We start from the raw sequence: 22,485 nt of genomic DNA on the forward strand, positions 1-22,485 counted from the left end.
GGTCCCTGATACGCTCGCCAAATTTCATCGTCCTAGCTTACCTGGAAGTGCCTAAAGTAGCAAAACCGGGACTTTAGGTTTCCCCCTCCAACTCCCCCCAATGTCATCAGATCCGGTCGGGATTTAAAATAAGAGCTCTGAGACACAATATCATTCCCAACATCAAATTTCATTAACATGCGATTACCCGCTCATAAGTTAAAAATACTTCATTTTTTCTATTTTTTGCGAATTAACCGGCCCCCCACTCCCCCCCCCAGATGGTCAAATCGGGAAAACGACAATTTCTAATTTAATTTGGTCCGGTCCCTGATACGTTTGCCAAATTTCATCTTCCTAGCTTACCTGGAAGTGCCTAAAGTAGCAAAACCGGACCGACAGACAGACAGACAGACCGACAGAATTGGCGATTGCTATATGTCACTTGGTTAATACCAAGTGCCATAAAAACCTAAGGCTAGTTCCAAAAGATGTGAAACGCCAACTAAATTTTCAACTTTTAAGTGAAAAAGCCATTTTTTTATTATTGTTTTAATTTTTGTTTTTTTAATGTTGTTGCCCTATTTTTGCGACTGTTTTTATTTTGTCTTGTTGCTTTTAGTTTGGATTTTTTTTTGCTGTATAACAAATTTTTGTTATAAATTTTTTTGTTTAGTTTTGAAATTTTTTTGTCGGTTTTAACAAATTGTTAAAACCGGTTCTTTTGTCCTTCAAAAATGGTATGGGGTATTGGATGGTATAAATGGTATTGGAAAAGCAAGTATGAGGTACTAAACTAGCGAATATGGTCCAAGTGAAGCAATTAAATTTCAGTGAGAATTTTAATCTAAATCTTTCGTTTTTATGGGACTTGGTATTAGCCGAGTGACATATAGCAATCGCAAATTCTGTCGGTCTGTCTGTCGGTCCCGGTTTTGCTACTTTAGGCACTTCCAGGTAAGCTAGGACGATGAAATTTGGCAGGAGTATCAGGGACCGGACCAGATTAAATTAGAAAATTCGTTTTCCCGATTTGATCATCTGGGGGGGAGGGGGTTTGGGGCCGGTTAATTCGGAAAAAATAGAAAAGATGAATTATTTTTAACTTACGATCGGTTGATCAGATATTAATGAAATTTGATGTTTGGAAGGATATCGTGTCTCAGAGCTCTTATTTTAAATCCCGACGAAATCTGGGGACATTGGGGGGGGAGTTTGGAGGGGGAAACCTAAAATCTTGGAAAACACTTGGAGTGGAGGGATCGGGATGAAACTTGGCAGGAAAAATAAGCACAAGTCCTAGCTACATGATTGACATACATGGAATGGATCCGCTCTCTTTGGGGTAGTTGGGGGGGGGGAATTATTTCTGAAAAATTAGAAAAAAATCAGATATTTTTAACTTACGAACGGGTGATTGGATGTCAATGAAATTTGATATTTAGAAGGATATCGTGTCTCAAAAATCTTTTTTAAATCCTGACCAGATCTGGTGACATTGGGGTGAGTTTGGGGTGGGGAACCTAAAATCATGGAAAACGCTTAGAGTGGAGGGATCAAGATGAAACTTGGTGGGAAAAATAAGCAGAAGTCTTAGATACGTGATTGACATAATTGGAACGGATCCGCTCTATTTGGGGGAATTTGGGGGGGGGGGGTTAATTCTGAAAAATTAGAAAAATTGACGTATTTTTAACTTACGAAGGAGTGATCGGATCTTCATGAAACTTCTTATTTAGAAGGACCTCGTAAATCAGATGTCTTATTTTAAATCTCAACCAGATCCAGCGTCATTGGGGAGGGGGACCGGAAATCTTAGAAAATATTTAAAGCGGAGAGAAAAAGGATGAAACTGGATGGGAAGAATAAAAACAAGTCTAAGATACGTAACTGACATAACCGGACCGGATCCGCTCTCTTTGGTGGAGTTGGGGGGGGGGTCTAATTCGGAAAAATGAGGTATTTGTAACTGTCTTATTTTAAATATCTTATTTTGAATCTCAACCAGATCCAGCGTCATTGGGGGGGGGGGGAAATCTTAGAAAATATTTAAAGCGGAGAAAAAAAGGATGAAACTGGATGGGAAGAATAAAAACAAGTCTAAGATACGTGACTGACATAACCGGACCGGATCCACTCTCTTTGGCGGAGTTGGGGGGGATAATTCGGAAAATGAGGTATTTGTAACTTACGAACGGGTGATCAGATCTTAATGAAATTTGATATTTAGAAGGATCCTGTGCTTTAAAGCTCTTATTTTTAAATTCCGACCAGATCCTTGGACATTGGGGGGAGTCGGAGGGGGAAACCGGAATTCTTAGAAAATGTGAAAATTGGGGCATTTTTATCTTACGAATAGGTGATCGGATCTCAATGAAACTTTATATATAGAAGGATCTTATGTCTCAGATGCTCCATTTTCGACTCGAATTGGATCCGGGGACATAGGGGGTTGGAGGAGGGAAACAAAAATCTTGGAAAATGCTTAGAGTGGAGGTATCGGGATGAAACTTGAAGGGAAGAATAAGCACAAGTTCTAGATACGTGATTGACATTATTGGAACGGACCCGTTCTCTTTAGAGGAGCTGGGGGGTGTTAATTTAGAAAAATTGGAAAAATTTAGGTATTTTTAACTTAAGAACGGGTGACTGGATCTTGATGAAATTTGATATTCAGAACGAATTCATGTCTCAGAGCTCTTATTTCAAATCCTGACCAGATCTGTTGACATTGGGAGGAGTTGGAGGGGAAATCGGAAGTCTTGGAAAACGCTTAGAATGGAAGAATCGGGATGAAGCTTGGTGGATAGAATAAGCAAATGTTATAGATACGTGATTGACATAACCGTACTGGATTTGCTCTCTTTGGGGGAGTTGTGGGGAGGGGTTCAGTGCTTTGGCGAGTTTGGTGCTTCCGGACGTGCTAGGACGATGGAAATTGGTAGGCGTGTCAGGGAGCTGAACAAATTGACACGATAAAGTCGTTTTCCCAGATTCGACCATCTGGGGGGCTAAAGGGAGAGGAAAAATTAGAAAACATGAGGTATTTATAACTTACGAGTGGGTGATCGGATCTTAATGAATTTTGATATTTAGAAGGACATCTTGACTCAGAGCTCTTATTTTAAATCCTGACCTACATTAAGCCTCTGCTTCTCCTTTTAAATCAATCTATTGATTTTTAGAATTTTGTTAAAGCTCATACCATACGAGCTCTTGGCTCTTAGCTCTTCTGGCCTTGTCACAAGTGCCATATGAGCTCTTAGCTCTTGTTAAAAATTAGACGCCCTGCTATACTTGGATTCTCAATATGTCTCTCATTTGTCTTTGATTCATTTAACTAATTATTCAACCATTCCTGTGGTCTATTTGATCTTAAATCCTCCAGATGACTTTAAATTTGGTGAAATTATTTTATAAACAAATGAACTGCAACAAAGTGACGCGAAAGAGCGTAAATACTAATTGTTCTGTCCATTTTTTTCTGATTTTTTTTTGCTTAATTCTAAAAAAAAAAATTCCTTGTTAAATTCACAACTAGTAAAAATATCAAGTGCTGTTAATTTTTGGTCTTGTAATTTTGTATTTTTTGGTCAGAAGTTTGAAATTTGGATCAATGAAAAAAGAATTAGACCCTCTAAGAGATTTACCTGTCTGGTTGCTTTGTTCTAGTACAGAGAGTCTAGTTACCGTAGTAACTGAAAGTTCAAAAGAGTGTGTTGAAAAAAATTGTCTAGTGAGAAAACATTCTCTTTCCGTTAATCTCAATGGTAAAAGTTTATTGCGGAGTTAAATGTAGTTGAATTTGGAAATAGAGCCTGAAATCCCTCGGAAATGACATCGCACAAAAATGAATTATTGGAAATTTTAATTACTGCAGTCAAAAATAACAGACATGAGATGTACACGCATTATGAATTTCAGTACTTGAACTCATGTTACGAACATGAGCTATTAAGAAAAATTATGAAACTTGGGATTTATTGACCCTTTACTCCCACCAACGTACGTCTCTGATGTTACACGTAATTTTAATTTTTTGCTTAAAACTTGCAAGTTTCAGGCTTGATTTTATAGTTTAGCATTCTTTGAAATATCTTTCTATTTTCTTTTTTTTTGTTTACAAAGATAGCTCACTGAATTTTGTTTTTATTAGCAATTGTTATTTTCATATACTGTATAAGAATGCTTTTTATAGCAGTTTCTTTATTTCATATAATATCAATACTAAATTTTTTTTTATTCGTTTCATTTGATTTAAATTGTATTATCACAAATCAACCTAACTTATGGGACTGGGTTTATAAGTCAGTTATAAAAATAACAGACACATTAAACACAGATTGAAACAAATGAACAAATTACACTTCAAGTGAAACAAAAGACATGAGCTGAAAGGCCACCTTTAGGATTTCAGTGTTTTAGATTGACCTTATCCAAGAGCTTGGTACCTCGTATTTGATTTTCCATTGATGGCACCTAGGGCGTCTACGAAGACTCTCCACTAACCCTGATGCTGTGCCGTAGCGGTAGCGTCCTCCCACTCCGGTACTAAGGATATCTCAGACGTCTTTAGATCTCGGTTGTAAATTTGCCGTAAGGTGATTTTTGGATGACCTCATCTTCTTCGGTCATGTGGTATCCAATCAAAAGCATTCCGGAAAAGTGGCTTTGTTGCTTACGGAGATAAATGAATGCATGTTTATTTACAACAAGAATTAAACCATATAAACAAACAGCGCAAATGCCTGATGGCATACTTAAGCGCGGGGTATATCACCAAAAAAGAAAAAAAAAAGAAAAAAAAAGTCGTTACTTGGGCTTAAACTAATGTGCACTTTTTACGGAAATCAAACTTCAACACTCACAACGGAAAATATTAAAGGAGACTAGCAACATGATTCCTTAATAACTCCAGAAATTTGTTTCTATTATTACAATTTTTCACAGCTATTGGGATTAAATTCCAAACTTTTGGACCAATATGACGCAAATTAAATCCCGCTCGTACCGTTGGCCTAATTTTAAAAGAGAAATCAGAACTATGAGAAGTTGGGTAATTGTGGAATTGTGAATTTGTCGGGAATAATCTGGGAAATATAGTGAAAGTTGTCCAAAAACATATTGGTAGCAAATATTAGAAATGGCAATAAAATGATGTTGATGAACAGAGAAGAAGCCAGAAGATCCATAAAGATGGCTAACTGAGGATCTATTATTAACATTAAAAATTAATCTAAGGGCTTTATTTTGTAGCGTTTGAAGAGGTTTAAACGTTGAAGGAAAAGTTGATGCCCAAACAGAAACACAATAAAGAAAATATGGATTAACAAAAGAGATCTGGATGAAACTTGGTGGGAAAAATAAGCACATGTCCTAGATACGTTATTGACATAACCGAACCGGATCCGCTCTCTTTGGGAGATTGGAGGGGGGCTTTTAATTCGGTAATTCGGAAAAATTAAAAAAAAATAGGTATTTATAACTTACGAACGGGTGATTGTATCTTAATGAAATCTAATATTTAGAAGGACGTCGTGTCTCAGAGCTCTTGTTTTAAATCCCGACCGGTTCCGGTTTTATTGAGGGAAGTTGGAGGGGGAAATCGGAAATCTTGGAAAACGTTTAGAGTGTAGAGATCGGGATGAAACTTGGCGAGAAAAATAAGCACATGTCCTAGATATGCTATTGACATAACCGGACCGGAAATATTGGAAGATACTTAGAGTGGAGAGGTTGTAGTGAAACTTAGTGAGAAGAAGCTTTTGGCTCTGGGCTCTTCCGACCTTGTCACAAGTGCCATATGAGCTCTTGTTTTATTTAGGAGTCACAAGTTCAAAACTATGCTAACAGCCAGGTATGGGTCATTGCTTGCACCCACTGCCCAGGCAGCGTTACCTCGCGATTTTATTCCAAAAAGATGAGACTCATTGGATTGCAGCTCAGAACTGTGGATAAATTGGGATAAATTGTTTAATGAGACAAAATCAAACTCTCAACAAATATACATTACAGAGCTGAAGAAAATCTATAATAATAATGGAAGTTTTTTAAAAAAAGAAAAAACTTCCTTTAAAACTTCCCTTGGGAAAAAATGGAGTTAACGAGAAAGAATGCCGATATTTTGCGGGATTTTTAGAGACATTGTTTTCACCTGTTCACGGAAAGACAGATTTTCATCCAAAATAATTCCAAGATATTTAAATTGATCAACACGTTTTAGTACCCTATCATTTAGGTAAGAGAAAACAGTTCTGTTTTCTGAGAACCAGACCGAGAAAACAGCATATATTGACATTTCTTTTCATTTAACGAAAGTAAATTTCTGGGATACCATTCCCCTGCAGATAAAACTTTGTTATTAAGATTATGAAAAAGTATGGATAAATCAGCATGGGATGCAAAAATAACAACATCATCTGCAAACATTACAATTTTACAAAGTGGTAATACCTCGGGCAAATCATTTATAAATAGAAGGAATAAGGTCGGTCCAAGGACAGACCCCTGAGGGACCCCACAACTTTCCGAACGGATACTTTTAATTCTATCATGACAGCCAAGTCTTCTGCCCGTAAGATACGTTTTTTAAAAAAAATTATATTTTGAAGCAAAACCATATTTTTGGAGTCTCATTAACAACAGACGATGGTCGACTGTGTCAAGGGCCTTGGCGACATCAAAAAATACCGCCAATGCATACTAATCACTGTCAATTGCATCCATTATCTCAAGCAGAAGTTGATGAATCGCCAACTCCGTTGATTTTCCTTTAATGAAACCAAACTGAGAAGGATGAAAAATATTTTTACCAATTAAATAATTATGTTCGCTATCTTTTCCAAAAGTTTACTAAACACTGATAAAAGTGATATACCTCTATAATTTGAAGGATCACTAGTAATTCCGCCTTTATGTAGTGCAATAACATTAGCTTTCTTCAACAAATCGGGAAAAACTCCCTGTACAAATGACAAATTATATATGTGTGCAAGTAATGGGGCAACATCAGTAGCTACCTGCTTTACTGTTCGACTAGAAAAACCAAATTCATTAGACGATGAACTATTTTAAGCTTCATGATAATTTTTCACATGTTGGGGCGTCGTTTCGGAAAAATCAAAGGGCTTTCAGTTTGATGATCGTTATCAAAAGAAATGGTAGGGTCATTTAACAATGGAGAAAAAAATTCCGATGTAAGCTTTTTTCCTACTGAACTAAAATAGTCTCCCAATATATTCAAGATTTCTTTATGGTCAGTTACCTTCCTTCCATCAACTTCTAGGCAATCAACACTAGATTTAGATTTATGGCCAGGTCGAATTCTTTCATTAATCAACTGCCAAATTTTTTTCATATCTGACTTATACTGAATAAACTTATGTTTATAATATGTTCTCTTTGCATATCTAACAATCGAATTTAACTTATTCCTATATGCTCTATATTCTTCAAAAGAGGCATCACTTGGAATTTTTAAATACTCTTAAATTTTATATTCTTATTCTTAATTGAAATCAAAATTCCATTGGTAATCCAGGGATCAATTTTTTTTTGAATATTTCCCATGTATAAACTTAGTTGTAGTAGCCTCCTCTCTTAGCCATGTCGTATCAGAAATAAATTTAAAAAATGCAACATTAACATCATTTGAACCATAAACTAGACTCCAATTGTTACTATTAATTAGTTCATGTAGTAGCTTAAAATCAATCCACTGAAATCGTTTATGTGAAGCATCATGTCTAGCATCCCAAGAACGTGTATTAACTCTCCCTAAATCCAGAAGAACACTCACCGGGAAATGGTCCGACATATCAGATAAAATTACTTAGGCTTTCAGTGCTTTAACTGAATTAACAGAAAAAAATATATTATCAATCAGTGTAGCTGTAGTATTTGTAACTCTAGTCGATCGAGAAACGCTTGGAAGAAAACCAGCACACAGCATAATATTCAAAAATTCCTCATGAGCACTAAGATCTAAATTCAGCAAATCAAAATTAAAGTCCCCTGATATAATAACTGGTTTCTTTGACTCGTTGAGTTTTAAAAGAACCGACTCGAAAACCTGGAAAAAACTTTTTAGGTTACTCGATGGAGGTCTATATACTGAACCAAATATAAACGAATCACCACTCGTGGAATTAATATCCACAAATAGCGTTTCACATAAAACTAGACAAAAAACGTTTCACATATGGCCACAATATCTTTTGGACTAGATCATAGCAAAAACTCGAGTTCATTATGTGCACTTGGTAAACCTTGTGCATTAACATGAAGCTCTGTGACGGGGAATTTACATCTGTTGGGCTTACACTCTAAAGTTCCTTCTGAAGAAAAATCACAGTCGGGTAAATTTTTAGCATAAGGCACATCTTTTTCACCACCAATAGACGTATTCAAAATTGCATCTAATTTTAAACGGGAATTCAAGAAAATCTGGAAGCGGTCCATACTTCACAGTCACAAGGAAGACAGGAAATCACCATTTATTTATGCTATCGACGGCTCATTAGCGAAATCATGGATTTCAACTACATTACTAATCGATTTACACGGAATATTTTGCGAGCCACTTTTCACATAAATAACTCCTCTCATGGTCCACACGTTCTTCTTGTCGAATTTGTTGCGCGCTAGTTTGAAAACTTCCTGCCTTTCTTTGGTGAGGGCCTCGTTTACAAACATGAGTGAACCTTTGAGCTTTTTCCGCTTACGCAGGATTTCGACAGATGTCACTTCAATATACAAAGGTAAGTTTAATTGGCATCTTAGACTGGTTAAAAGACCCTGAACGCCTAACAGTTCTTTAGCGTAGTATTATTAAAGATGGAGTCCCATATGTGCATTCAGATGATCTAAGACTTTTTCGCCTAGAGTAGGTAGGTCCCAAGCGGTCGTTTCAATCCCTGAAACAATGATCTTGTTAAGAAGAGAGGTCTGGCTAAGAGTATCGAGTTTAGTTTCTAATTTTTTTAATTTTAGTACCATTCTGGGCGATTTTGCACTTCAAATCGTTAAGACCTTTCTCAATTTGATTGAACCTAGACTGGAACTGTAGTTCTATGGCTTTATACACAGCCTGTGTTATAGTATCCAAAAATTCATTTCTAATCTGCTGTGGAGACACGATGTCTAACTTTGCAAACTCATTATCTACCTGTTTTCTGATCTCATCTTCAATTCCTTCTCGCAAAGTCGACAGATCGCTTTGCAGTGACAAAACTTGGTTCGATAAATCATTAGGTGGACCATCCGAATCCACCATACACAGCTTAATAGCCATTTGAACATTTGTTCGCCCATCCTTAAAAGCGTCAGCATGCTTTGTTAAGTACCGCCAAATATTCTCTGACCTTTGGAGGAAATGTCGCAAATATATCCACATCTTTTTCCTTTGACAACGGTAATGACAAGCTGGCCTGTTCCACCAGGATTTTCTGAATTCTTGACTCTTTGTTGCCAGCTTATATTTAACTCAATTTTTGTTGGTTGTTTCGTAATCAAGAATCGTGTTTGGAACGTGCTAGGCTCCTTATCAGGGTTTGCTTGAGTATTTAAAAATTCGGTTGGCCAGTTACATCTTGTGAGATTATCGGCCTATTTATGGTCTTTCTTTTTTTCGCAATTATCCCCCAGTAGTAGGGGAAATTAGATAAAATTTTCAAATTTAATGCTCACTTTCTTTTAAAAAAACAACTGTATTTTTTCACGTTTGTCAATCTTTAAAAAAAAAAATCAAAAATTGGCTGCCAAAAATATCTGAAAAGAATCTTGATGTGGGACATAGAGTCAATTTTCATATATATCTATATATATAAAAATAAGTTGTCTGTGTGTGGATCTGTGGATGGATCAGGTGACGTCACCTGAAAAAACTGGATCAGGTGACAAAACTGAAAACTGAAAAAACTAAAAAAAGGCAAAAACTACAAAAAAAAACTAAAAACTAATAAAAAAAATAAAAAAGCTAAAAAACTAAAAAACTAAAAAAAGGCAAAAACTACAAAAAAAACTAAAAACTAATAAAAAAGCTAAAAAACTAAAAAAACTAAAATAAGGCAAAAACTACAAAAAAAACTAAAAACTAATAAAAAAAATAAAAAAGCTAAAAAACTAAAAAAACTAAAAAAACTAAAAAAAGGTAAAAAACTAAAAAAACTAAAAACTAAAAAAAAACTAAAAAAAAGGAAAAAACTGAAAAATAAGCTAAAATAAAGGTAAAAACCAATAAAAAACTAAAAAAAAACTGAAAAAACTAAAAAAAGGCAAAAACTACAAAAAAAAACTAAAAACTAATAAAAAAAGTAAAAAAGCTAAAAAACTAAAAAAACTAAAAAAAACTAAAAAAAGGTAAAAAACTAAAAAAAATAAAAAATAAAAAAAACTAAAAAAAAGGAAAAAACTGAAAAATAAGCTAAAATAAAGGTAAAAACCAATAAAAAACTAAAAAGAAAAAAAGAAAAAACTAAAAAAAATTTTCATCTAAAAAACTAAAAAAAACTAAAAAAGGTAAAAACTAAAAGAACTAAAAAAGAAAAAAATAAATGACGACACTCAAAGAGAAAGCGACCAGGACAAAAGGAATGTTCGATTAGCAATCAACAAAGCACCGGGACACAGGGAGTATAAATGACGACCAGGACATAAGTAAAAAAAAAAAATAACAAAACTAAAAAGAAGGTAAAAACTACAAAAAAACTAAAAAGAAAAAAAACTAAAAAAAGGCAAAAACTACAAAAAAAACTAAAAACTAATAAAAAAGCTAAAAAACTAAAAAAACTAAAAAAAAGGCAAAAACTACAAAAAAACTAAAAACTAATAAAAAAAATAAAAAAGCTAAAAAACTAAAAAAACTAAAAAAACTAAAAAAAGGTAAAAAGCTAAAAAAACTAAAAACTAAAAAAAAGGAAAAAACTGAAAAATAAGCTAAAATAAAGGTAAAAACCAATAAAAAACTAAAAAAAAAACTGAAAAAACTGAAAAAAGGCAAAAACTACAAAAAAAAACTAAAAACTAATAAAAAAAAGTAAAAAAGCTAAAAAACTAAAAAAACTAAAAAAACTAAAAAAAGGTAAAAAACTAAAAAAAATAAAAAATAAAAAAAAACTAAAAAAAAGGAAAAAACTGAAAAATAAGCTAAAATAAAGGCAAAAACCAATAAAAAACTAAAAAGAAAAAAAGGAAAAAACTAAAAAAAAATTTTCATCTAAAAAACTAAAAAAAACTAAAAAAGGTAAAAACTAAAAGAACTAAAAAAGAAAAAAATAAATGACGACACTCAAAGAGAAAGCGACCAGGACAAAAGGAATGTTCGATTAGCAATCAACAAAGCACCGGGACACAGGGAGTATAAATGACGACCAGGACATAAGTAAAAAAAAAAAACTAACAAAACTAAAAAGAAGGTAAAAACTACAAAAAAAAAGAAAAAAACTAAAAACTAATAAAAAAAACTAAAAAATCTAAAAATCTAAGTAAACTAAAAAAGAAAAAAAAAAGGAAAAAAATAAAGGAGAAAAACAAAACTAAAAAACGAATGTATATACAGACCGGGACACCGGGATACAAATGACGACCGGGACACAGGCAATATAAATGACGACCGGGACACAGGGACACAACTACAACGGGGACACCGGGGGAAACAGGGGGATATAAATGACGACCGGGACACCGGGACAGGGAATGGTCGATTAGCAATCACCATCAACAAAGCTCAAGGGCAATCATTAGAATCATGAGGTATAGATCTGAATACAGATTGTTTTCCCATGGACCATTATATGTTGCATGTTCAAGAGTCGGTAAACCTGACAATCTATTTATATGCAAAGACAATGGGACAGCAAAGAATGTTGTATATTCGCAAGTTTTACGTAGTTAAAACCATATATATATATATATATATATATATATATATATATATATATATATATATATATATATATATATCTATCTATATTCACAGGTGGGACATAGGGACACAACTACAATGGCGCGTAACTATTATGGCGCGTAACGACTTACGCGCGCGGGGGGGGCTTGGGGGGGGCGCGAAGCGCCCCCACCAACTAGGTGTTGGGGTGGCGCGAAGCGCCACCCCAACAGCTAGTATATATATATATATATATATATATATATATATATATATATATATATATATATATATATATATATATATATATGCTGGAACAGTCAATAGTTGGCTTATCTAAATTGGGTTGTGTATTAATTCCTAAATCTCCTTTCCCCTCGCCTAGGTTTTAAAATATCTTTGGGATATCTTCATTGAAAAATGCCTTTTTTGGTATTCTCATTGGAAAAATTGAAAAACCTTAAAAGCACCCTTCCTTGTATATAGTAAAATACATTTTAATCGCCCTCCTAAACTTGCCTGAATTGACGCCACTTCCCTATTATCCTAGTTTCCCTCCCCCAAACTTAGCCTGTGGGAAGTCCTTTTTTTATGCATAGATGATGATGATGATGCACAGATAGCAAGAACTTGATTTTATTCTAGACACTTCGAATGCTTGCTTATGTGTTATATATTCTTTTTCTTTTTTTCTGAAATAGTGTTGTCGTTATTGCCTAGCTTGATGTGTGTGTGGTGTCTTGTTTTCTTTGGCTAGTTAGTATTTTCACTTAGATATAATAAGTTTCTCGCATTGAGTTGTGTTCAGTGAAGTTCGTGTTCGCCATTCGAATTTCTTGGGCTGAGCCGTTTACAATGAAATTTGGATATTGACATAGCTGGTTTGAATTTTAGACACGTTGAGCTGCGCTCTGTCGGCCTCCTTGTTTGGGCTGAGCCTTGTTATTGTCATCATTTACAAGAAAAAGCCTTCGGTCTTTTTTGCTGGAACCTAATAAAGAACTTACCACAATAAATCAGACAACTGAATCATCATACAATTGTGACATAGTACCCCAGAAAAGCAACTTTTATCGTTCCATATGTTATATCATCTCTTGTCGAAAGATAAGTGTGTTACATCATATTGCATTGTGTTTTTATTTATGTTTTGTAACTAACAAAATGCACTAGATATGGGGAATTCCTTTCAAATGAACCCTTTGGCCAATAGTTGGGTATAATCACCCCTGAAAAAAGAAGACCCTCCTCTGCTTTCCGTGTATAAAAGGCGGTTTTCATTGTTGTTTAAGAAAGGGGAATGTAATTCTTCTATACGGGGTTTTCAGCTATGATGAACTCAGTGGTGGGTTCGGGAAACTCAATAGATATGTGTGTTACACTATCTCTTTTTAAAAGATACGTGAGTTATATCATCTTCTATGTGAAGATGCAGTTTTTGTCAAAAATTGCATTTTATTAACTGGTTTTTATTTTAATATTATGTTTTATTATTTACAAAAGGCACTAGGTATGACAATTAGTTTTCAAATTTACCCTTAAACGTCTCTCCTTGATGTTTTGTACCCCCCCCCCCTTCTTAGCGGCGATGAACGAAAGAGAGAAAAAAAGGGGACGAATTACTGCTTACCATGCGAACAAAGTGATTTTACTTGTTCCGAAAAATGGGGCACTAATTCTCCTAGGTTGGGTTTTCGGCTATAACGATTTCAATGATTCGGTTTCACTTCGATATGACACCATTTTCGACGGCTGTCAGACTATTTTGCGAATATCCCATGATTTTGTGTTCGCCATAAACTTCCACAATTAAGAACAATCGAAATAATACTTACCATGAAGCAATCACCTTCAAATGGTGTTTATTACTCACTTGGCATTGTTTTTCAACGTGTTTTTAAACTTTCAGTTACTGTAGACTGAGCTTAGTTCTTTACTAGGTTGTAGCAGATGCTGCAACCAGGATTTCTGACAAAACGAGTAAATCAATGTAGCTTTATTATACAAATAATGGATTGTATTTTCCTTTTACCTAGGACCAGACGGAGAAATTATCAAAGTGCCCCACGAGAAACACAAGTTATGTAAGTCTGAGCATATTTAGCTTGGGCATGTAAACGTTAACACGTCACTAGCTTTGCGCTGTTTACTAGGGTCTTTAACTTAATGTAATGTATTTGGTGTGCACTTTGAATATCTAACCTTGAATGGGATCTACTGTCTTATTAACAACTACTTATAACAAAGCTATTATTTGCTTTTGCACAAGAATGGCGCATTTTATTATTACCTTGCTAAGTTCAAAGTGTAATTGCTCTGCGAGGTTCTTTTCTCCTTTTGTATTCTGTATTTATAACAATGAACGAAACAAAGGATGTAAATAATTTCTATCCTAGTTCTTCTGTTTGATTGTCGTGTAAGCTTATTTATTTATTAAACAAAGTTACAGTAAGTCAAGTTCGTGTCATAAATATTATTTATACGTGAATGTTATGCCACTTAGTCTATTATATCCTGCCAAATAATTGATTTGACAAACCAATTGAGTAGTATTAACTTCCTTGTGCTTGTGTTTGGAATCCGGTCTTTCCTCCTCTTCTTACATCAAGAATACACCACTTCTAGACTGACCATGCGGAGCATCCTGTATATAGCTGTTCCAAGAAATTAGCGCACCATATGACTGAACTGAAGCCTCTGATTGGTATAATACAGAGACATAGAGTTTACCTATGAAAAATTTTTAAACTCGAAATTTTATTTTTATTTTTACTGACTTTGAACAAAAATTTCAGACAGGAGAACCAATTAGGTTTTAAAATGGTAGGTTTCTTGCTTCCCTTTCTGGCATACGCTTAAAGAACAGTATAATTTGCTTAAGAAAATACATAACAGGCGAAAACACCTCAAGTTAAAACGCAATTTTTACCACGAATTAAAGTAAATTAATCTTTCATTTCTTTCGTTTTAAGGTCTGGTTAGCAAAGTTCAAACCATCTTTCTTCTGCCCTTCCTGCCTTAAATGTAGCTAAACTTTTCATTTGTTATAAATCTTCCCTGCAGTTCTTTGGGCAACCCTTTTTTTTTCGTGTTTTCTTTTAGCACAACGAATATTTATTTTCTTTTTCTTTACGTATTAAAAGTATTTACTGTATGCGTGTTCGTTTGAGTTTATATTTATTTAAAAGACTGGAGCTCTTTCGTCTTCAAGTCCCCTAGACCCATTCTTACATAAAAAAAAAAATAACAGCTATAGTATCATGGCTTAGATATAAAATTCGATGTTTTGAAGCGAAATCTACCGGTAAGGTGCTTTTCAGGTATCTTGTCGAAGATTTAGTCGACAATTATAAAATTCACCATGAAAAATAAATCACCGACCAAGTTCTTTCCAACTGTCTTGATGTAACTCGAACTGTAAAGCCTGTATCCTTTGTCCCAGTGTCCTTTGTCCCTGTTGATGCTGACAATCCTTTATTTGCTCATGGTAGGAGAATTGCTAACTAACAGAAATCTATTAGCGAAAATTCGCGGAAACCTACTAATTGCCTTCGAAATTTGAAAATGGGATTTTTATGAATAAAGAAAGATTTAAAACAGCATTAGAAACTTTCAAAAGGATAGAAATGCAACACGAAACTGTAAAATCAAAAGCCGTCAACTATTATTTATCAAATAAATGCACATCCAAGTTTTTATTTTATTATTCTAATTATTTCTAATCAGTCAATAATTTTTTGCACTTATTTTTGGAATTGTTAGTAAATTTTCCTAACAATTGTTAGCAATGGTATTTCGTTAGCTAACAGAAAACATAATTATTGCTGTAATTTCTTTGTTAGGACGATGTAAACAAGCCTAATGATAGATTGTCACTCACCTAAAATTATAACAACTATTCTTCTAGACCAATACGGAGCCATAAAAGACAATATTATAAGTGACTCTCAGACTGGTTTTTACCCTGAAAGACCCTGGTTTTTACCCTTGGGCAGGTAATCGATATAGTATATTGAAATAGTCTTTGGCTTATTCCACTACGGTGTGTCTGAAAATACGGGTGACGCAATCAAAATATGTATGAATATTGTCGTATCTGTGTTCATACCCCATGTGGCCAAATCGAAGAGTTTGCAACAACATCGGGTATGCTACATAGTTGCATGCTCTCCCTGGAACTTTTCCAGCTATTTTGTATGTTATGCTGTTCTTGCTTGACAATAATTCAGGACTGAAAATTAACAGTGTGGACATGATGACCCTATCATATCCCACCGGCTTCGACGACAAAACACAGATTTATGAAACGCCTAAGATGCAAAAACCCCCATGACTAATATACTTATAAAAAGCATCCATCTTGCAGCTTCCACCTGTAGTAAAAGACGCCGTAAAATTCTCTCCAAACTGATTTAGCTATAGCGTATATCCTAAAGGGGTTGATTGGCTAATTCTGCGGCTAATATCGACCAATTCTGTTTGTTTGGCTTGTTGGAGTAAAATAAAACGGGCATCGAAATAATAGTAATTCGTTATTTATGATATGAAAGTGATTATACCGAAGTACATGTTTGGAATACGTTTGCCTTATGACCTGGTTGGCCACTCACTAACTTAACTACCCGGATGGCGATTCCTGTTCCTCTGCGAAATAGTTTCCTATGAATATTCTTGATAATTTCTTTGTGACTAACTTTTTGGTTAGGGGGATTGTATCGGTTACCCATATTAGCCTATCCGTTCATTTTTTAGATATGAGAGGTATCTCTGCTTGCCATTTGTTCTTCCCTTGAATATTTTGGAGGAAAGCCGATTTCTTATGCTGTCTGCTGAAAAACGATTAGGGGCGTTTGTTAATTACTCTTTTCTGGTTATTTGAAAAGACTATAAAGCTGTATGAGTTTTATTGGCTATATGAAGAGCGAGCAAAACATCACCCTGTCTCAAGTATCAGAGTTTGCTTTGTCTTTGTATTGACATGATTTATAAATGAAATCTCACAAAAAGAAAATTATAAAGTATTCATCTTTGCAGCTGAGGATATCAAAGATGTGTCGTCTAAACGTATGCCTGGTAATAAGACACATGGAAAGTCGGTCTCTTCCGTCGCTGAAGTTGCTGTTGATCAACTACAAGCTAATGAAAAACTCATAGCTGGTAAATATGCTTTGATTTACTTCTTGTAGCTTGCTTGAATACTGAGAGGCAAGTTGGGCCTGAGTGTATAAATGAAATGAAAAAATCTGTGTCTTTCAAAGCCTCATTTCATAAATTTCTTCTTTCTTCTCTACTGGATAGAAAGGCATCAATATCTTCCAAAATGTGCAAGAATATTTATACTGAGCTAGCTTCGAACAATTCGAATATGTACCAGAATTGAGTGTAAGCTTCATTTGGAAAAATTGGCAACCTTATTGTGCCATATAGACGTTTGTTCTTAGGCGTCATGACATGATCACTAAGTGGAATTTCTAAAACTTCTCGTGAAATTGGGTGAAAAAACTGGATATGGTAAAAGAAAACTAGCCACTGTTTTGAATTCGGTATGCCTATTTAACTGTTAAATAGCAAAAAAAAAATCAAAGTCAATTGCAATTGTTTAAAAAATTGACCCCTGTGTTATTGTCCGTTTTCATCAGTCAATTTCGAAAAGATAAAAGTCCAATTTTTATGATGTCTTGTATAAGTACCAAAATGAAATAATACTCATAATAATTTATTTTTAACGTACTTCAAAATACAAAGGAGTGGTGCAATGCAATTAAAAAAAATCAAAATCAACAACAAAAGAATAAACTATATAAAAACGTGGGATAAGACCCTGAAACGGTTCAAAATTTGAAAATTCGCATGACCAGTTTTGCTGCTATCTGGAGAATGAAAATTCTGCATAATTTTTTCTTTTGTACCACGGTGGCAGATATAGTAAAAAACTCCAATATTGAAAATACTCTTACCGAAGAGCCCAAGTGTCTCTTTCTTTAAAGAAAATATTAAGAGAATCGAAAGACTAGCACATAGTGGTCATTGCAGGACGAGTTTAGTTTCCCGGTCATCTTATGGTCATATTTATTCCCATTAGCAATGATTTTTGACTAACCAAGCTAGAGCTACAGCCTAGCGTCATAAAACGCATTTGAACAGAGTGACCATAAATTATTCGTGATCGAGACTGCCAATCATTTGACAGATTCAACCAGAAGTAAAGAAAAATTCTGAGAACTAAGTGGTGATATAAAATCCTTATAGTTAAAAGACAGGAACTCCCATTTATCAGTGTTCAGATAAAACCCAATAATAGAGAGAGAAGAAGCGGCTAATATAATAGAATCAGAAAGCTCCTTCCGAATGCGGATAATTAAAAGAATGTCATCCGTGTAAGCCAGGTATGAGACATAAGAGGTTCCGAAAAAGCAAGCATTCAGAAGCTTCTTGTCTTTCCTACCCGTGTCTATCTTGTCTTTTCGATAATCTTGTCTTTTCTACCAGTGTCGCTATACATTATTCATAAACTTGAACATGGCTAGGAATTTTCTTTGATTTTCTTTGATAGGAACTTTTTCTCTATTCTAAACAATCTAGCGTATTTATTGTTCTGCAATTTCGATTCTAGTTTATTTTAGGACATAAGTATATGCATAATTAGTCTCAAATCTTGTCAATTTTTAAACAAAATTTGTCTATAATGAAAAAAATTGTGATGAAGAAAAATTCTCAAATCTAAATATTAACGAATCTCAAAAACGTAGAGGATTGGAAATATCAAGATAAAATTTATAAGTAGAAACTAATATTCATAAAATTTTGCTGGGAAAAATTAATTTCTATTCGCAGCACATGCATTTAATTATAAACGGCTGTGGAGTTACTTTAATAGTATTTTATTGGTTCAACACCAGCAAGATTTTCCTAGTAAACAAGCTTGATTGAGCATCGCCGAGGGAGAGTAAACGAAGATTTGTCTGTATATTGCCTTCCAAAAACAAGAACTTGGATTATCATCTCCAGCCTGCGGTTTGCGGGCCGTATATATTCTCAAAGAGCACTAATGAGGATTAACAAGTAGTTTTAAAATAACATAAATAATCATTTAATAGTGTTTTTATTTTTAATGTTAAGTGAATATTTTCGAAGGTAGGTTGTCTTGAAAAAGGGTTTTTTTTACTTGGATGTTAATATCTATTACGAGAACATTTTCCCTTGTATTCTCATATATGGCTCAAAACAAGATTTTTACAATGTGGCTTAAATTAAACTTAACCGAGTCTTCGTAAGGTTCGATAAATCATAAGAGTCAAAACTGAACAATCCTTGTCCGGTTTGTATGTTAAATCAGAGACCTCTTATTACTCGTAAATGAAATAACTTTTTTGTTGATTCTTTATTTTTTTATTCTATGTGTCTCAAAAATAAATAGGCATACTTTTGTTTATTATTGAATTTTGTAGAACTAAATGAAACGTGGGAAGATAAACTAAAGAAGACAGAAGTCATACGTCTTCAGAGGGAGGCTGTTTTCGCTGAAATGGGAGTCGCTGTGAAATACGACGGTGACACAGTTGGGGTTTTTTCACCGAAGAAGGTACTGTCTTACTTTTTATGATGCATGCTATTGCGTAATAGGCACTGCTTGTTTATTCTCTTTTTTTGTGTGTTAAGTTTAAAAAATGATAAGAGAAAACATTATTGTTGCGTTTTTGTGTTTGCTTGACTGAAAAAAGGAGTTCTATTAAAGAGAAGAGAAATCGGTTTACTAAATAAGGCTAGATTCAGAAAGGAGGTGTCCGTAAGGTCAAATTTGAACATGATATGTTACTCACTAAAATGAAGCTAGTACCTATCTAAAGTTACATGGATGTGTCTTTGCGCTGGAATCCACCTGTGTTGCTCATGCCTGTCGAGTACACCTTGAACGATAAGGAATAAAACAATTTTTGATAGCTATAATTTATAATGATAATGACTTGACTTACTTGACTTAGGTCTCCTGCTGGGCGCTGCTCGGCGTTAGAGAGTGATTTCAGCTCCATCCGCTTTGGTCCAGTGCGAGCGTTTTTGCTTCGCTCGGTCTGATGTATGCCATCGCCAAAAACTCGGACAGGCTGTCAGACCATCGCTTCTTTGGTCGGCCGCAGGGTCGCTTCCAACCGGCTTCCCTTGGGTCAAAGTCAAAGATTATCTTTCCGGATAAGTGCAGGGGCATTCGAAGTAGTTGTGCGAACCATCGTAAGGTGGGCTCAGCTGCTTGGATAGAAAACCGAGACTGCTTGATGAGCTGCAACAGCTTCTTATTACTCATGAATTCAGACCACCTTAGATCTTCGATCCTTCTCAGGCTCTTTGTCTGAAATACATTGATGGCCTTTAGTGTTGCGGTTGATACATGCCATGTTTGATCCCTGTAAAGCAATACGGAACTGACGAGGGCGTTGAAAATCCGCAGTTCTGTTGAACGACTGAAGTTTGGTTTTCGCCAAAGATGACGGTTCAGCCTACTTATGGCAGAAGACGCTTTGGGTATCCTTGCTTGCAGCTCGGGGAGAAGCGATCCATCTGAGGGAATTGCAGAGGCCAGGTAATTCATTGCAGAGAACAGGGTGAATACCAGGAAATTCACCCTGGTAGGTGAACCTTTGGACAACTTCAATGCTAGTTTTTCTGTCTATGCTAACTGGAAAATCAACAGTTGGAAAAGACGGGTCTGTAGCCGTTTCGTTTTATCCCAGTTTATCTGCCGCAAGCAGTCCCACGCTTGCGGCCTCTTCTCGTGAGATCCCAAGTGCTTCCAGCAACTGATCCATGGAGTCCGCTAGGATTGCAAGGTCATCGGAAAAATCAGCATCTGAGATGAAGCGATCTCCAAACTTCAGACCAAAACTGAGATGTGAAGTTGCCTTTGTTATAATGTGGTCTAGAATGGTATTGAATGCACTCCTGTATAACGATAATGAATAAAACTAAATAATTAGGAAGTCACATTGTGGTATCTTTTTTAATGCCTTATTAAGTTCAGTAAAAAAAAATCTATTGTTCAGAGATGATCCTTATTGGTGTTTAGATTGTTCTAACATTAAGTAGTTAAACAATACCCTAACATTTAGTAGTCTGCTTTGTGTGAATTCACAATAAGAGGGAATACGCCTCCTGCATTTTTACTTCCATTGCTATCCGGTCTTCAGTTATAATATAAGAAATTGCATCCGGTGTTGACATTTGATGGTTTTTAGGAGTGCCATTTGTTCTTGTCTCTGACATACAAAAGACATCAAGACCTAAAAGTTAGATTTTATCCCCTAGCACCCTATTGCAAGGGATTGTCGTGTCACCCTAGATCAAGGGTACCAAACACACATAACAGCCTAGTTGAAACTTAAGTAGTTAATAATAAGTTACAAATCCTAGTATTGGAAATAATTTAAAAAAATAACTCATAGACCATGTCAAGCTAATGTTCCTCCTTTCAACCATCACAGTCTTCAAGCTTGTTTTAGGGGTTTAGCATAATCTTATCTCCCACCCGAACCTTCAAGTTTGTGGAAGGAATATCCTGTTAAAAAAAAACTTAAAATTTTTCTGGAACAATACTGTGACTCATAAGTCTCTTGTGCTGGTTACATGAGCGGCAGACAGTCAAACTATGGAAGAAAATAAGCACGTGAATACGCACAGAAAAAAAGCAGCAGGAATCATATATTCGTTGGACATAAAAATAATGTTAATAAAATAAAGTAAAATGTGTAATAGACTAGCTTGTTTATTGCTTTATTGAAACTCTGAAATAGTATGAACGGTAAGAATAATGAAGCGGAACTTAAGAGGAAAGAAGAAAAATAATAGGCTCAAAAATAAAATATATTAATCTAAAGACTAAACAATATATTACAGTAAATTGGATTGAACATGATTAAACACACAGTATCCGGAAAGTTTGTTGAATCATATTTTGGTTTTATCATTCTTTACTAATAGGTGTTCTGCTTCTATTTAAGCACTTGATCTAGAGGCTGGAAATATAAACAAAAAAAAATAAAAAAAATGAGAGCTAGCTTCGCTATGTCTCGGTGTCCAATGGGGCGCTTTTTGTCATATCATATTTTCCCCGGCTGTTCTCTAATATTATATTTCTCATCTTTTGTATTTCTTTGTTTTAATTCAAACGGGGTAATATATGCCCTATGCAATCAAAATGTCATGGATTGCAGTATCAGTATAAAAAATTGTATTGTCAAACAGGAAATAATATGTGCACATAGTCCTTTTTGCTCCTATTTTTTTAGTCGTTTAGTGTAATAGGGAGTTTCGACTATATTTAGTTATCTTTAGCGTTCCTTTTTCAGACCCCTCACCTGGTTAACTTGAATGAGGATCCGTCGATGTCAGAATGTCTTCTTTACTACATAAAGGATGGCATTACAAGAGTTGGTTCAACCGAAGCAAATATACCACAGGTATTGTTTTGTACATATTTGGACGATTAGCCACATTTTTGTCCTGCTTTTGAAGTGAATAATTGTGCCAAATGAAAGATGGAGGCTAATAATTTTTCTGGAGCTATATTAAGTCTGATAGAAAAAAATATAAAGTCTTGGTAAGCACTTGTGTAACATATATACAGGGTTTTA

At 34.7% G+C, this 22,485-nt stretch overlaps 1 protein-coding gene across 5 annotated transcripts in view; it reads left to right on the forward strand.

Moving 5' to 3' along the window:
- Window positions 1-22,485, forward strand: part of LOC136027201 (kinesin-like protein unc-104) — a gene marked incomplete at its 3' end in the record, with an annotated part of 138,385 nt that overhangs the window by 86,256 nt on the left and 29,644 nt on the right. For 4 of the 5 annotated variants that reach the window (XM_065704220.1, XM_065704219.1, XM_065704218.1 and 1 more), the window contains 4 exon segments: window positions 13,900-13,947; window positions 16,898-17,020; window positions 19,312-19,445; window positions 22,201-22,311. In XM_065704220.1, the coding sequence (XP_065560292.1) occupies window positions 13,900-13,947; window positions 16,898-17,020; window positions 19,312-19,445; window positions 22,201-22,311 (416 nt within the window). 5 annotated transcript variants of the gene reach the window in all.

Source organism: Artemia franciscana, chromosome 5 (genome assembly GCF_032884065.1).
Source record: "Artemia franciscana chromosome 5, ASM3288406v1, whole genome shotgun sequence".
NCBI lineage: Eukaryota > Metazoa > Arthropoda > Branchiopoda > Anostraca > Artemiidae > Artemia > Artemia franciscana.